Here is a 15,646-nt window from a genome sequence, read left to right as displayed (position 1 = left end):
GGCCTTGTGCTGGACACTGGGGCCACAACACGTGGGTAGATAGACTTTTTACCTTGATCTGTACAGTGCTCCGCGGCCCATGAGTGGTGTTCCTGGTCCCTGGTGAGGTCAGGACAGACCTAGAGACAGTGTTTACAAACCCCTTATAGCACATGGACACTGCCCTGCATCTAGGCATGTGACAAGTACATTCACCCAGGAGAGCTGGGTGGGGACCGTCTTGGGGGCACTGTGACTCAGTACCAGTCACAAGCAGTGGGACCACGTTGGGGGCATCAACGGACTGGAAATTAAAAACAAAGCACTACTAAACATATCTGGTCCTGGTGTTTGAGCAGTGCTGGTCTAGAGGGGGCAGAGACCAAGCCAAACAGTAAGCAGTTGCCCGTGGTTATCGAATGCACGAAGGAACGTATGTCAGACACATGTGTTTGGTTATGTCAGGCGTTTTGTAAGTAACGGACGGTTTTATGGGCCTTCTGATGCTTTATCCTGCCTGGTCTGTCCCCTCCTAACAGAACATGCAGCATGGTTCCAAGCAAGCACAGTAACATAATTCTGCCTTCCAACCCTTTAACCAAATTTACATTTTTTTTTTTTAAGATTTTATTTATTTATTTGACAGAGACACAGCGAGAGAGGGAACACAAGTAGGGGAAGTGGGAGAGGGAGAAGCAGGCTTCCCGTAGAGCAGGGAGCCCGATGCGGGGCTCGATCCCAGGACCCTGGGATCATGACCTGAGCCAAAGGCAGACGCTTAACGACTGAGCCACCCAGGCGCCCCTAACCAAATACATTTTGACTAATTTTTTCCTTTCTTTTTAGAAATCTTAATATTTTTCTCCCCTGAGGCAGTAGATTTGCCTCTGGCCACACTTAATTAACGGAAAACGGAAGGGCTTTGACTCAGGGAGAGCCCTAGGGGCTTGGGGGGTGGTGGCGCTCTGTCCTTCCCTCCCGTGACCCATGTATTTCCGTGTCCCCAGCTAGAGGCTGAGGCCGTGTTTCGGGCCATCACCATTGCTGGCCGCATCAACTGCCCGGTGTACATCACGAAGGTGATGAGCAAGAGTGCAGCGGACATCATCACCCTGGCCAGGAAGAAAGGTACGTAGCCCAGCGCCTGGGCCTCCTGCAGGGCAGCTGGGCCATAAGGAAGGGGAGTTGTCCAGCAGGTCAAGTTCACTGATGGGGCCACTGCCCAGAGCAGAGACACCCTGACAGTTGCCAGCAGCCTGTGCCCCATGTAGGTAAATCATCCCACTTTGTAGGATCGGATGAGACCGTGTATTGTATTTTATTTTAATTAATTTATTTATTGAGAGAGAGAGAGAATCGCAGGGCTCGGTCTCACGACCCTGAGATCATGACTGGAGCTGATATCAAGAGTCAACGGACTGAGCCCCCCAGGTGCCCTGAGACCATGTATTTTAAGGAGCTCTGCATTGTTCCAGTTCTGTTCTGGGGGGTTCCATCAAGTCAGTGCTGGGGCCAGGCTGCATCAACTCTGGGATCCTGCCCACCCTCTTTCAGGTCCCCTCTGGGCACATCATCCTGTGTCCCCTGCCTAGGGCCCCGTGGTTGGTGCCTGCATCCAGGGTGAGGTGTGGGGCTCATGCAGAACCTTGGCTGTGGGTTGGGAAGGAAGAAGATGGGTTTCCAGAGCCTTCCATCTGGGCGCAGCCCTGTGCCAGACATCAGGTGAGTGTGGCCCAGGAAACCAGCCACCCAGCTCGAAGATGATGCACCACTGAACTGCATCGAGCGTCTGCTGCTTTGTCTCTAAGACGTGAAGTCTTAGGGCTCATAGATGTGAAGTCCTTGGCAGGACCCCAGGGCTCCGTGGGTGTTGGTTGATGCCGTTCTCAGTTCCACGTTGGCCATTCACCTCCTGCCTTGGTACCCTCACCTCCCAAGTGGGACCTCAGTACCAGGCTGCCTGCCGTGCTGAGGACCATTGGTGGAGGGCTCAGTGGGTACATTCTGACCGCAGGATCCTCGGAGCAGGGGCCCAAGTGCAGGTCCCCAGCCTTCACGACAGTGAGATCCACAGTCCCCCACCAGTCACCAGACTGAGAATGAAGAAGGCTCCAAAGAGCAGCTTCCTTCCCAAACTCAGGGAGAGAGAGAGAGAGAGAATAACAGACAGACTGACAGAGGAGGGGTCGTGCATATTATATGAAGACCGTGGCTGGTGGACGTTCGCCAAGGACATTCATCAATCTGCCCGGTCCCTCTCTGTGTCATGTGAGGCTGACAGGGAGTTGTGGGTCAGTGCGGAAGGCCGGGTGGAAATCAACAACAACCCAACAGCCATTATTGAGCATCTACTGTATACGTGATGCTCCTCATTTCTCACGGGAGCCCTAAATGGGAAGCATTACTAACTATATTTTTAAAAATACCTTCAATAAGATATTTTTAACCTCAGGCATCCAAACTATTATTTCAACATACAATTACATAAAAAGTATTAGAGATATTTTGTGCTATTCTTGTGTGTGCGGTCTTTGAAATCCAGTGTGTCTGCCACGTTCCAGCGCATCTCAGTTCAGACCAACCCCAGCGTCGGGGGCCTGACGGCCACGTGGGGCTGGTGGTTACCGTGTGGGACCAGAGCAGCTTTGAACCCACAGTACCTTGTTTTAGTATTTTTCAGAGAAAGCTGACAAACAGAGGCATTAAAAGACAGTGCTCTAGTATAACACAGCTTGCTCAGAACTGGCTCCATTTTAAGGATAAGGAAACTGAGGCAGAGCGTGACAGCACTTTGGAAGCAGGAGTAAGCACGCAGGTCCTGGCCACACAGAGGGATACGGTGGCCACCCGTCACACGTGGCTGTTCCCATTTAAATTAAGTAAAATTAAATACAATTTGAAATGCCTTCCTTGGCTGTGCTAGCCACATTTCCCGTGCTCGAGCCACATGAGGCTAGTGGCTGCCGTCTTGGGCAGCACGAATAGAGAACATTCCCATCGGTGCGGGACCTGCTCTCGGGCAGCCTGATCGCTGGAGCTCAAAGCCCGCCTCCCCGTCGGGCCAGCACGGTGGCCTTGGGCAAAGGCCTGTATCCAGGCAGCATCTGCCTCTGCGAGCAGATCTGAGGCTATGCCTGTGGGCTTTGTTCTGGCTGAAGCACATCAGGCCTGCTCCCTGGGAAGCAGGCAGCAATTCCTGGAAAGCGATGCTCTGGAAGCAGCCATCAAGTGGTGGGTTGGTGGGTGCACAGCCCAGCTCCCTGGCCCTGGGGTGGAATGGCCCCGGGGTGCGGTCAGCACTCTCCCAGAGGCCCCAGTGGCCCTGAGCTGCAGGTGCCCATGGCCGTGACTCGGTGACTACTCACCTGTTCTTGACGTCTTTCTCTGCCTTGTGTCACCTCCTCCATCCCCAGCCAGTGCTGCCTGGAATCACCTCCCAAGTAAAACACTTGAACTCGGCTCCTTAATTGGAAGATGGGCTTTTGGCCACATCTGCCCTGAGACAGCAAATCCCGTCCTGGGCCTGAAATGACAAACCTGCCAAAGGGCATAATGGTCCTATCCAAATGCTAAACGCATTACCAGTCCGGGAGGTTGCTGGGCAGGCCAGCCAGTGCTGAGTGCCTGGCGGCCAGGAGGTCACTGGGCTCGGTGGTGACGCAGGGGAGAAGGACAGACAACGTCTTGCCCCTTGGAGCATCATTCTCCCGTCTCTGACCCTCCACTTCTGTGCCACCAGATCCCCCTCGAGAGACCATCCGCCCTTGACCGTGTGTTGTGTTTGCCCCCGCAGGCCCCCTGGTGTTTGGCGAGCCCATCGCTGCCAGCCTGGGGACCGATGGCACCCACTACTGGAGTAAGAACTGGGCCAAGGCAGCAGCATTTGTGACCTCCCCTCCCCTGAGCCCAGACCCCACCACGCCTGACTACTTGACCTCCCTGCTGGCCTGGTGAGAGCCGAGGGGTGGCTGGGGGATACTGGGTCCACTGTGGTATCTTGGGAAGCACCCAGGAGGAGGAATGAGAATCCAGGAATCACCCTGGGCTTGTCACATAACCCACAATGGCTTTCTGTTTTGGTTTACTTATCGGCAAAGTGGGGGAGAACATGGTATCTCTTGCAGAGCTGGTTATGAGATGGTGTAGGAATATGGCCTAGAATTTAGGGTTCAGTACGTGGCTACTGTTACTTGCAAAGCACCCCCTGGGTATGTGCACAGAGTAGGAGTATAGCCACGTTGGTCCCTTCCCTGCTGTTGGCCAGTGTGAGGGAGGAACACTTAGGCCATAAGAGAAGGCTAAGTGGTGAGGTGTGCAGTCTGCTCTAGAAGCAGAGACACATGCTCAGAACCAGGAGACTTGCAGAAGGCTTCATGCGGGAGGCAACATCGGGCCTGGAGCTAGAGGATGAGTAGGAGTTTGCTGGATGGGGAGAAGTCTGGGCTTCTGGTCAGGAGGAGCCCCAAGGGGCTGGTAGTTGTGTACCTACCATGGAAATCTCTCCCAAATGATGCAGAAACCCTTGACTTGCATATCCATGGGCTTGCTCATCATCTGCAGCCCGATGTCTGGTGGGCAGCTCCAAGTCCAAACAGACTGCGCATCACTCCCGCAGAGCTGCTGTTCCCACAGTCTTGCCCATCTCTGAAGATGGCAGGACTCAGGCCAAAGGCCCCAGGATCTGACCACTTCTCGCCCCCTTCGCTGCGGCCATCCTGGCTTGCCTCTGACAGGCCTGTTTCTATGCTGTCCCTTCCATGCCCACAACACGTCTATTTCCAACCAGTGCCCAGATTTTAAACCCCAAGTCAGACCAAGCCACTCCTCTGCCTGGAGACCCGCAGGATCCTCTTCTCTCAACATGGATCACAAGTCCCCACAATGTGCCCCAAGGCCAAGCCTGATCTGGCCTCACCCCCTCAATGAACCTCATCTGGCACCTCTTTTGGGCGGATGTCCACTCTTCCAGGTGAGGAAGAGGAGGCCCACCTGGGGAGCCTTACCCGGAGAGCCCGGAGCCCACACTGACAGAGCCTTCCCCACAAGGGCCTTCCGATGTCACTCGCCGATGCCCACGATGTGCCCCAAATCCTCTCCCCAGAATCTCTTGGGGTTTTCATCTCACAGCCTGCACTGGGTGCCTGAAGTTCAACCTGAGCTCAGGTCGGCCCCCCACCTTGTTTTCGTCCTTGCAGTGGGGACCTGCAGGTCACGGGCAGCGGCCACTGTCCCTACAGCACTGCCCAGAAGGCGGTGGGCAAGGACAACTTCACTCTGATCCCTGAGGGCGTCAACGGGATTGAGGAGCGGATGACTGTTGTCTGGGACAAGGCAGTGGTAAGGCGCTCCCTGTTTCTCTATCCCCATTCTAGAAGCACCCTGCCTGGCCCATCAAAAGCTAGCACATAGTGCACTGCTGGTTCTTCTTAAATTTTTTTTAAAGATTTATTTATTTGAGAGAGAGAGAGGGTGCCAGAGTGAGTGGGGGAGGGGCAGAGGGAGAGAATCTTCAAGCAGGCTCCCCTCTGAGCGTGGAGCCCGATACGGGGCCCGATCCCACGACCCATGAGATCATGACCTGAGCTGAAACCAAGAGTCAGTTGCTCAACCGACTGAGCCCACCAGGCGCCCCTGAACTGCTGATTCTTAAAGCTCCTCCTTTCCTTGCTTTGAGGCAGGAGCAGAATACACCAGGAGAGCACGCGAGGAAAGGTGTGACTCTTAACAGAGCAGCACAAGTCCTGTGGGGTCCTCTGCAGTCACGAACCTGACAGCTGCCCAGCGTTCTTTAAGGATGCAAAACGTTTTCTTTAGTTTTGTTCTGACTGCATCTCAGTCCCTGTAAGGGTGACTTTGTAAACCGTGTGTCTGGGGTTGACAGTGGGTACAGAGGGTGCTTGTTGCGTTAGGACGCCCCACATCACACCCTGATCCCTGACTTGAGCCAGAGATTTTTATTTTCTATTAAACTTGGCCCCAGTGGGCCTGACAAGATGCCACAGAGGCCGTTGAGCAAATGTCAACGCAGCTCCGAGTGGTCAGTTACATTTCTGCTCCAGTGGGGCCAGGCCCTTGTGCCCTTTCAGGATGGCCTGTTTTCAGCGGGGGAGGAGAAAATTCCAGACTGCTCTCGAGGACTCCTGTCGGCGGGTCTAGATTTGTGCCTGTCTGCCCTTCCCCCAGCCCTGTGATGGGGGGCACTCTTCTCATCAGCCGATCTTGCCTTTAGGCTACGGGCAAAATGGATGAGAACCAGTTTGTTGCTATTACCAGCACCAATGCAGCCAAGATCTTTAACCTGTACCCCAGGAAAGGGCGGATTGCCGTGGGCTCGGATGCCGATGTGGTCATCTGGGACCCCGACAAGGTGAAGACCATAACAGCCAAGAGTCACAAGTCGGTAAGTCCTGGCTTACCTGAGATGCTCCTGATTTGGGTAAGCAGTTCTTGCTTGGTCGGCAACCACTTTAGAAGCCTCTGGTTGAAAATGATTTATGGAGTTTCCAACCAGGATGTGATCTGCTATCTGGCATGACTCAGTCCTTCACATTTCTCTGCCAGTTGGAGAGACTGGCTTTGAGCTGGCTCAGCTAAGCTGCTGATGTGCTACTGAACACATTCTCTCTCTCCTTCTCTCTGTCTCTCTCTCTCTCGGTGGCCCCTGCCCTAGATGCATGCATTCTTAGGCTCAGAGAAGTTTTAGGTCCAAGATTCTTTCTCCAATCTAGTTATCAAGCTAGAAAGGGTTTGATCTCCTATCTCAGAAACCTCCTACTTCATGTTGGGGTGACTGCTAACACTCGGCAGAGGAAAGGGTTGGGTCTAGAGCCCCCTGTGTTTGAGCACACCACAGGGCTGCATGCTTTCCCAAGCTCCAGGCCCCAAGCCTATGGCTGTGGGTTATTTCTGTGCTTTGTATCCTATGTGCCCTTGATTTCTTCACTCCACCAGCAAACCTAGGACGTAGAGAGACAAACCATCTTCCCCTCCCTTGCTGCTTGCTTCAAGTCCACTCTGCAAGGCCAGCAATGATCTTGGGTCCAGATTAATGTCCACACTCATGAGACAGGAGGCCACATCCTGGACCCTGGCCCACTAAGTCTTGTGACAGGACACGGACGGGGAGGCAGAGTGTGTGCACACTGCTTTGCCCTGTGACGGGGTCCTCATTGTCACATGGGCATAGCTTCCCAGCCTCTCAGGGGTTACCTGCTGGGAGAGGCGAGGCCACATGCATGAGGACAGGACCCCAGGCACAAGGAAGTCTCAAAAGAAAGCGACAAGAACTGTTCGTAGCAGTTCATGAGCTTGGCCCCCAGGTCCCTGCTTGGCCACAGGAGATGGCATGGGGCTGTAGAAGTCTTGTCCAGCTCGCCAGCCGGCTGTCATGCTTAGCCAGTGCTCCCTAGTGACACGCTGCCTTCCCTCAGCCCCCATCCCTGGGGACAGGATCAGGAGGAAACGAGCTTGAGGTCTCCTCCCTGGAGAAAGGTGTACCCCGTTCTCCAAGCTTACCAACTCACAGGCACACGATCCCGCTGGAATCCCTGTGAACGCAGTGATGCGTGTGCGCAGAGAGAGGTCTGGTCATGCAGGAGCGCACGTGTTCCCTCGCGGTGTCAGGAAGGTGTCCCATCAGGAGAACGTTTGAGAGGGTCTGGCGGTTGAGGGTGTTTGCCACCCCGCCACCCGCCTGCTTTAGGTCGTTGCACACGGGTGTACGCTGTGGTGGTTTGTATGATCAGAAGGTTGTACATCCCCCCCAGAAAGAAACCCCAGACTCATTAGCAGTCACTCCCTGTTCTCCTCTCCCAGTCCCTGTCGACCGGGGATCTGATTTCTTTCCCTCTGGATTTGCCAATTCTGGACGTATCACGGAAAAGGATCCCACAGTGTGTGGCCTTTCATGTCTGCCTTATTTCCCTTGGCTTCATGGTTAGAGGCTCGTCCACACTGTGGTGTGTGTTAGTACTTCATTCCTTTTTTTTTAAATTTAGATTTTATTTATTTGAGAGAGAGAGAGCGTGCAAGAGCGGGGGGAGGGGCAGAGGGAGAGAGAAGCAGGCTCCCCACTGAGCAGGGAGCCTGACGTGGGACTCGATCCCAGGACCCCGAGATCATGACCTGAGCTGAAGGCAGACGCTTCACTGACTGAGCCACCCAAGGTGTCCCAGTTTATTTCGTTGTAATTGTGGTCCTTTGTACTGTTTGAATTCATTACATCGTTCACATGTTACCTTTAGGAAACGAAACAACTTTTAAAACCCCATGTAGTGGCAAGATATCGAATGTGGCATCTGTAGGGGGTAAGCCTGAGCCTCGTAAGAGCTTCCCGATTAGGAGGGTCACGATGGCGCACATCATGTCCTTCCCGCACGAGGAATAGCGGGCCGGGTGGGGCTGGGCGAGCTGGGAGGTTGACCAGTCTCGACTGGTAGCAGTGTGGCTTGTTTCCTCACTGCCTTTTGGGTCACTCATGCTCCGCATTTGGGCTTCAGTGGGATGTAAGTCAGCACGCCACGGGTCCCTTCAGGGTGACTCAAGAAGCATTAGATTAGCAAACGTTACAACAGAGAGCAGACCATCCGCCTGGTCCTGGGAGGCAGCCGCAGAGAGAGTGTGGCTCCCAAAATCTACTGGAACTGATAAGAGAACCCATTGGCTGATTAAAAACCAATAGAAAGAATCGATAGCTTTTCTATGAAGTAATTCAAAAGCACTTCAAAAAATAGAATGGAAATCAAAATCCTGTTTCTAATAACAACAAAAACTAAAGACTTTTATAAACACAAGTTCTTTTATGCTAAAACGATTTATTAGAGCGAACATAGCAATTCTTGCTAATTTCATGTATAAGTTTGAAGTAATCCCATCAGAAAACTGAATGGAATTGTCCTTTAGCTAGAAAAGCAGAGGTCCTAGATGCTAAACGTGAGAATAGTCAAACATTTCTGGAATGCTAAGGGGCAAGCCCTGCTTATCCAAGTCTTTTTTTTTTTTTTTTCCTTAAGATTTTATTTATTTGAGAGAGAGAGAGAGAAAGGGGGAGGGGCAGTGGGGGAGAGGGAGAGAGAGAGTACGATGCTATTTCTCACCAGAGCAGCGACCGAGACCCTGGTGGTTAATGGGGCACAGGTGGGGTCAGATGGCAGGAGGCAGGTGAGGGAGCACGAACCTATCAAAGTTAAAGATCCATTTACTCTTTGGCCCCAACTCCCCATCTAGAAAGATGCTCACACAGGCCAGTGTGGACACACAGACATGTGGTTCAGTATGGGTTTAAACAATCCAGTTGTCCATCTCTGGGAACTGGATAAATCAATTCCCCCTGTGAGGAAATACGGTACAGAGGTTTAAAGGGTGTTAAAAACATTTTTAATAGGGACCTGTGCCGATATGGAACAATCTCTGAGGTCAGGAGAAAAATTCGGGCAAAAGCCATCTGTATGGAACTCTTGCAGTGTCGAGACTGTTGTTCATGCTCCGAAAATATCTGGAGTCTCAGAAGAATCTCTTTAAGGCAGATGTCTCAGTCCGAGGTGGCAGAGAGACCTGTTTTTTAAAATCAAGTATCATTTGTGCTTTTTGATTTTTCTTTTACCATCTAGATGACCTACTTTTTAAATAATAAAAAAACAGTTGGCTAGTGGTAGTTACATTCCCTTTAGGAGTTATGAAAGGAATGTGTATTTTTAAGAGCATATTTTGACTTTCAAATCAGCCAAACCAAAGAAAGAAATCGAAAATATAAAAATGACCTTATTCAGTGCTGGAGGGGAGTTCATGGATGCGAAACCAAGGAAGTGTCTCTGTCCTGCTGCTGATGTGGTGTCGGGTGGTCTGATGCCTTTGGAGAGCAACTCGGCAGCATGTAACAAGTACCCTAAAAAAGCTCATTATCTCTTGACCCAGTAATTTAATTATAGAAAACTAACTCTAAAGAAGATGTATATATATATATATATATATATTTTTTTTATTTATTTATTTGACAGAGACAGAGAGAGAGAGGGAACACAAGCCGGGGGAGTGGGAGAGGGAGAAGCAGGCTTCCCGCGGAGCAGGGAGCCCAATGTGGGGCTCGATCCCAGGATCCCGGGACCATGACCTGAGCCGAAGGCAGACGCCTAATGACTGAGCCACCCAGGCACCCCTAAAGAAGATATTTCTTAAAAAGACACAAAAATGCCCATTGTAGCTAGAGCAGGCACATGGCCAGACAACAGGGAGGCCCCGTTCCCGATGCCTCGGACGTTAGTTGGATTCTGTAAAACCACCCTCAGCCTAAGTGCCCAAGAGCGAGCGAGGGTTGGTTCTGCTAAGGAAGGCACATAGACGGGAATATGACGCGGCCCCGGAGAAGACGCTTCCAGAGGGCAAGCACGGGAAGTGCCCGCGGAAGACGGCGGGAGGGTTACACCCAGTGCGGTAAGGGCTCCGCTGTGCTTCTTGCCGTGCAGGCTGTGGAATACAACATCTTCGAGGGCATGGAGTGCCACGGCTCCCCGCTGGTGGTCATCAGCCAGGGCAAGATCGTCTTCGAGGACGGCAACATTAACGTCAACAAGGGCGTGGGCCACTTCATCCCCCGGAAGCCTTTCCCCGAGTACCTCTACCAGCGCGTCAGGATCAGGAGCAAGGTGAGTGGGGCCGGGGTCCAGAGTCACGGCTGCAGGGGCCATGGCACTGCCCTGCCTGCATCCTGGGGCCGGAGTTGAGGCCCCGGGATTTTGTGGGCTGTAAAGGGGCATGCACGTGTGGAATGGGAGGGGTGGCAGGAGTAACACTGACCGGAGCTGCTTTGGAGTACGCATCCCACATCATCTCAGGGGTCCCCCAGCTGGAACTGAGGGACACCCCAGAGGTGCGAGAAGCAGGTATTACGAAGAGGACAAGAGAAAGGTGGCCAGACCTATAGTCACGGGTGTAGGGCTTCCCCGGGGCAACGCTCAACCCGTGGGGATGGAGACCATCGTCCATGCCTTGCCCCCGCAAGAGGGTCCGTGCAGACGTTCGCTTCCCAATTTCCCTGAGCCGGCTGCCCTCAAAGCTGGCCCCATCACCCCACCATGCACCAGGTTTTCTCCCTTCTTCTCCCCCTTCTTTCTGGAATCACCTCCCAAATAAACTAGCTCCCCCAAATCCTTGTCTTGGGCCCACCTTCTGCAAGACCATAGATGATTCAGTGGTCCTTGAGGGGGATGGTGGGTGTGTCAGGGAAAGGGTTTTCCTCTTGAAAATGGGTTTGGGGTCCTCCTGTATGGAGCTGTGTGTGTGTGTGTGTGTGTGTGTGTTGTGTGCATGTATGTGCGTGCATGCACGTGCATGTCTGTGTCGGGTTGTATATATGGGTGCATGCATGTGCATGTGTGCACATGTGAATTGCGTGTGTACGTGTGTGTATGGGGAGTAAATGCATGCATGTGGGGTATGTGTGCGCATGTGTACCCACACGTGTGTGTGCGCGTGCGCGCGTGTCCCTGAGGTCACCTCAGGTCACTATCCGGCCGCAGGGCTCCGGCCTCCCTGAATGGGAAGGTGCAGGTGCATCTTGCCCATCCATCCCCTCCCCCACCCCCCGTTTAGGTTTCGGGATTGCAAGGTGTTCCCAGAGGCATGTACGACGGTCCCGTGTACGAGGTGCCAGCCACACCCAAATATGCGACTCCTGCTCCTTCTGCCAAGTCCTCGCCTTCCAAACACCAGCCCCCGCCCATCAGAAACCTCCACCAGTCCAACTTCAGTTTATCAGGTAAGAGGCCCCCCATGCCCACAGCACTTCCAAGAGGCCCCCTTGCGCGCTAGATGAGAAAGCAAGGATCAGGTGGGGAGCCCCATCTCCTTTCTTCCTGGGAGTAGCAGAGCGGGTGGGGGGAGGTCAGAAAGCAGAGGGGCTCCACAGGGGTCCACAGAGACGCCTGACCCTGGTTATGAAGTCTGCACAAAAATTGGCCCTGAGCTCATCCTTAAGCACGCCTTCCCCGTGAAGCTGAACGTGGTCCCTCAGACCCCAGGGACACTGCAGTTTCATGAGCTCGCCACATGAGGGCAGACACGCACACGCTGGGATTGATGGGAATTTTGTCCCCTAGCGTATCTGAGGCTTTAGCATGTGTTACACACTGGGCTAGATGCTAGGAATACGGTGATGGATGAGACACAGCTGGGCAGTCCCCAGTCTGCTCCGGGGGGCAGCAAGTGTTGTCTTTTTTTTTTTAAGATTTTATTTATTTGACACAGAGAGAGACAGCGAGAGAGGGAACACAAGCAGGGGGAGTGGGACAGGGAGAAGTAGACTCCCCACTGAGCAGGGAGCCCAATGTGGGGTTCGATCCCAGGACCCTAGGATCATGACCTGAGCTGAAGGCAGATGCTTAATGACTGAGCCACCCAGGCGCCCCCAGCAAATGTCTTAAAGGACCAGATAGTAAATGGTCTAGGTTTTGTGAGCCAAGAGGCAAAATTTAGGGTATTATATTAAGTAGATATTTCAAATGTAATCATTGAAAAGTGTAAAAAAAAAAGTAAAAAACTATTCTTAGCCCATGGACTATACAAAAACAGGTGGTGGCCCAGCTTTGTCAGTGGTCCCTCCTTTGCCGACTCTGATCTAACAGGAGTGAAAACCATTTAAACTGAGAAGCTGATATGTTTAGCAAATGAGAATGGAGGGGCAGAGAGAGAGATGACTCTTCACTTAAATTGTGGGGGTGACAACTGCCCTCCATCCGGGGAGTGTCTGTCTCAGCGATTATGCAGTGGGGGACATAAGTTGTGGTGGGGGGTGCTCATCTTACGTAAGTTGTGTGGGGGGGCTCATCTTACTTCCCATGAGCCTTCATGCCAGGGTTTCTCATATACTGAGTGTGATTCCAGTCTTTAAAGAGAACTAGTATTTTTTCCACCAGTGGACCCAAAACACCACTCATGTATCTCATCTGATGCTCAGTCAACACAACAGGGATTGGACACACAGCCAGGACAAGCCACCTGGGTGAAGCTATATGGAGTTCACAGACCGGACCTCTCCTCAAGACATGCAACTCACCATTAGTATTAAATACGGGGGGGAACCCCTCCCTTTTAGAACTAGAAGAACAATGAAATGAAAAGTCTGCTGGAAGGGCTCCACCACCACCACACGCCCCAGGTCGGCTCACCATCTCCCAGACCCACCGCCCTGCCCCAGCCCGCCTCACGGCAGGTTAGCAGGTGACTTCATTTGTTACCAGCACCGTAGGCACTTTCTGAATCAGGAATGACTTCACAGATGCCTTTTAAATACCAGCTTAATATCACTTTATAGAGATGCAACGTGATTGACTGCACTAGGGTCCTTTTGCCCGACAGGTGCTTTCAGAGTAGCAAACATGTAACCAGCAAGGTGGAGAGGATTATGGGGGAAACAGGTATTAGGCCTGATTTCTGGTTCTGGGACTTGAGGAAGTTCCTGGTTTCCCAGGAAGACACAGTGTCTACCAAGAGAACTCTGAGAAAATCAGGCAGCTCTCCACGCTACATGCATAGTGGCTTTCGGAGATGGAAGGCCCTTCATCTCCGCTCCTCTCACTCAATGGAAAGGAAGTGAAGGCTGAGGGAAGGAGGGTCTGATTCCAAATCACCCACATTCCAGACATGATCTGTACTGCAACCTCTCTCCGGACTGGACCTCAGGGCCCTCTCACACCATCCCTCCTTTTGGCTTTGTCCATCAGTCACTACTTACTCATTGAATACGTATCTATTGAGCACCAGGCGCTGGGCTTGATGCTGGAACTTTACATCTTTAACTGCCAGAGAACGTATAACAAATGGTTGGTTTTGCAGATTGGAAACAAAAAAATGATGCCCCTCCCCCATGCAGATCTGGCCATTGCAAACGAGGTGGGTAAATCCAGCTCTGAGTAGTTCTCACACACACACACACACACACACACACACACACACACGCATGCACTCCCATGCGTACCGTACATAAAATACCTTCGGAGCATCGGGAACTACTGTGCATTGTTCTGATCCAATAGGAGCTAGAGCTGTGGAGACAAACCAGTTGGGGCTGGAATTGTGGCTTGCCCACCTTCCAGCTTTGCCCCCCCAAGGTGCATGACCTGAGCCTCCAATTCCTCATCTGTACACTTGGGGTAACCCCCCTTCATAGTACTGCTGTGTACCCTAAACTCAAGCACATATGTTAAAGCACCAAGGCTATGCCTGCACACAGTAGGCACTCAATAAGTGCTTGTCCTCGTGGCTCAAGAACATGAAGCCAGGCAAGATATAGTGCAGGGCGGCCAGGGCTGCAAGAGGGTGACGCCAGAGCCAGAGGGGGGCACAGAGGAGAGAGCAGTGAACCCCGTGGATGTTGGGGAGCCCTCCCAGAGGTGAGCCTGGACTGAGCCCCAAAGGGTGGGGAGGCTGGAGGGCATGTCAGGACAAGGGCTCAGCGTCCCGACCCCCAGGAGCAGCAGGTGGAACCTGTCGGCAGTGATTGGCCCCGTCTCTTCCAGGTGCCCAGATAGATGACAACAATCCCCGGCGCACCGGCCACCGCATCGTGGCGCCCCCTGGTGGCCGCTCCAACATCACCAGTCTCGGCTGAAGGCGGACGAGTGGACAGATGAGCTAGCGTGAAGCGTTCTAGGAATGTCCATTCCTTTCCCTGTCGGGGATTGAGAAATCCGCAGTTTTATTTGGTACTGATGGGGGGAAAAGTTGAATGATGTTCTTTCCTCTCTTGTTTAGGAAGAAGTGGTACTAGTGTGGTGTGTTTGCTTGGAAACTCCTTGCCCCACAGTTGTGTGTTCATGCCGACTCCACCTCAGAGCATGGGTCTCCATTTCCCTCCTTAGTGAACGCAGGTTCTAGCATCGTCTTGTACTGTCCCTCCCACTTCTGACTCCACGGGCTCCATGAATCTCTGGGTGGTTCCTTTCGCACCCTTGTAGCTGCTCTAGGATAGTTGATGCATGTTACTAAATTATGTGTGCAAGTCTGTGAGTGCATCTGACGGAACATCGCCAAGGACCAATGTAGACACAATGCCGAGACCTCAAGCCCTCAGGGGCAATTCCAAAACTCTTTACCGCGAGGATGTTTACTCATTGCCCCCACCCCAAGTCCACGCTAGAAAGAAGCCTGCCCCACTCCTCCCCACCCCACCCCCCTTGAAAACCTTCTGTGAATTCTCAGAGAGGCAGGGGAGCCTTCCAGTGTTTGCAGAGAAACATCATCCACGTCCTGTGTCAGAAACTCTGGTCTCCGTGGCACTTGTGACTCGCCATGCTGTCTTCTGGTCTGTGTGTGTCCTTCCAGCCAGCTCCGACTTCAGGCCTAACCAGGTTCACACTCAGAAAGGGGGCTCCCCACCCCCATCAGGGCTGACGATGGTCGGGCAACAGCTGCTCCCCGTTGCCCCGCTCCTGGTCCCTTCGAGGTGTTTGACGGGGCAGTCAGATTTTTAAAGTTTTGTACAAAGTTTTCCTTTGTAATCACCCCCCATTTTTACTTACCAACTGACTTATTGTGGCTCTTATTTCTGAATTCAAAGCTTGTGAAAAAATAAAGAAAAGAAACAGCCTGCTGGCCTGACTAGAGTGTTTTCATTTAAGGGTGGCAGCTCCGTTAGATGCAAACGCTCAGCCCTCCTCCTTGTGATGATTGGAGC

General features: G+C 52.6%; 1 protein-coding gene across 2 annotated transcripts in view; it reads left to right on the top strand.

Annotated features, from left to right (window-relative positions):
- CRMP1 (collapsin response mediator protein 1) overlaps nucleotides 1–15,553 on the top strand; it is a 69,352-nt gene extending 53,799 nt beyond the window's left edge. For both annotated transcript variants that reach the window (XM_081812654.1, XM_081812655.1), the window contains exons 8-14: nucleotides 987–1,107; nucleotides 3,773–3,929; nucleotides 5,175–5,316; nucleotides 6,209–6,379; nucleotides 10,440–10,619; nucleotides 11,566–11,731; nucleotides 14,490–15,553. In XM_081812654.1, the coding sequence (XP_081668780.1) occupies nucleotides 987–1,107; nucleotides 3,773–3,929; nucleotides 5,175–5,316; nucleotides 6,209–6,379; nucleotides 10,440–10,619; nucleotides 11,566–11,731; nucleotides 14,490–14,581 (1,029 nt within the window). In that variant the 3' untranslated portion in view covers nucleotides 14,582–15,553. The remainder of the gene's footprint in view (nucleotides 1–986; nucleotides 1,108–3,772; nucleotides 3,930–5,174; nucleotides 5,317–6,208; nucleotides 6,380–10,439; nucleotides 10,620–11,565; nucleotides 11,732–14,489) is intronic.
- The last annotated feature ends 93 nt before the right edge of the window (nucleotides 15,554–15,646 follow it).

This window comes from Leptonychotes weddellii, chromosome 2 (genome assembly GCF_054177405.1).
Source record: "Leptonychotes weddellii isolate Sample4059 chromosome 2, ASM5417740v2, whole genome shotgun sequence".
Taxonomy (NCBI): Eukaryota; Metazoa; Chordata; class Mammalia; order Carnivora; family Phocidae; genus Leptonychotes; species Leptonychotes weddellii.
The sequence above is the reverse complement of the archived record's forward strand: the minus strand, read 5'-3'. Positions and strand labels throughout refer to the sequence as shown.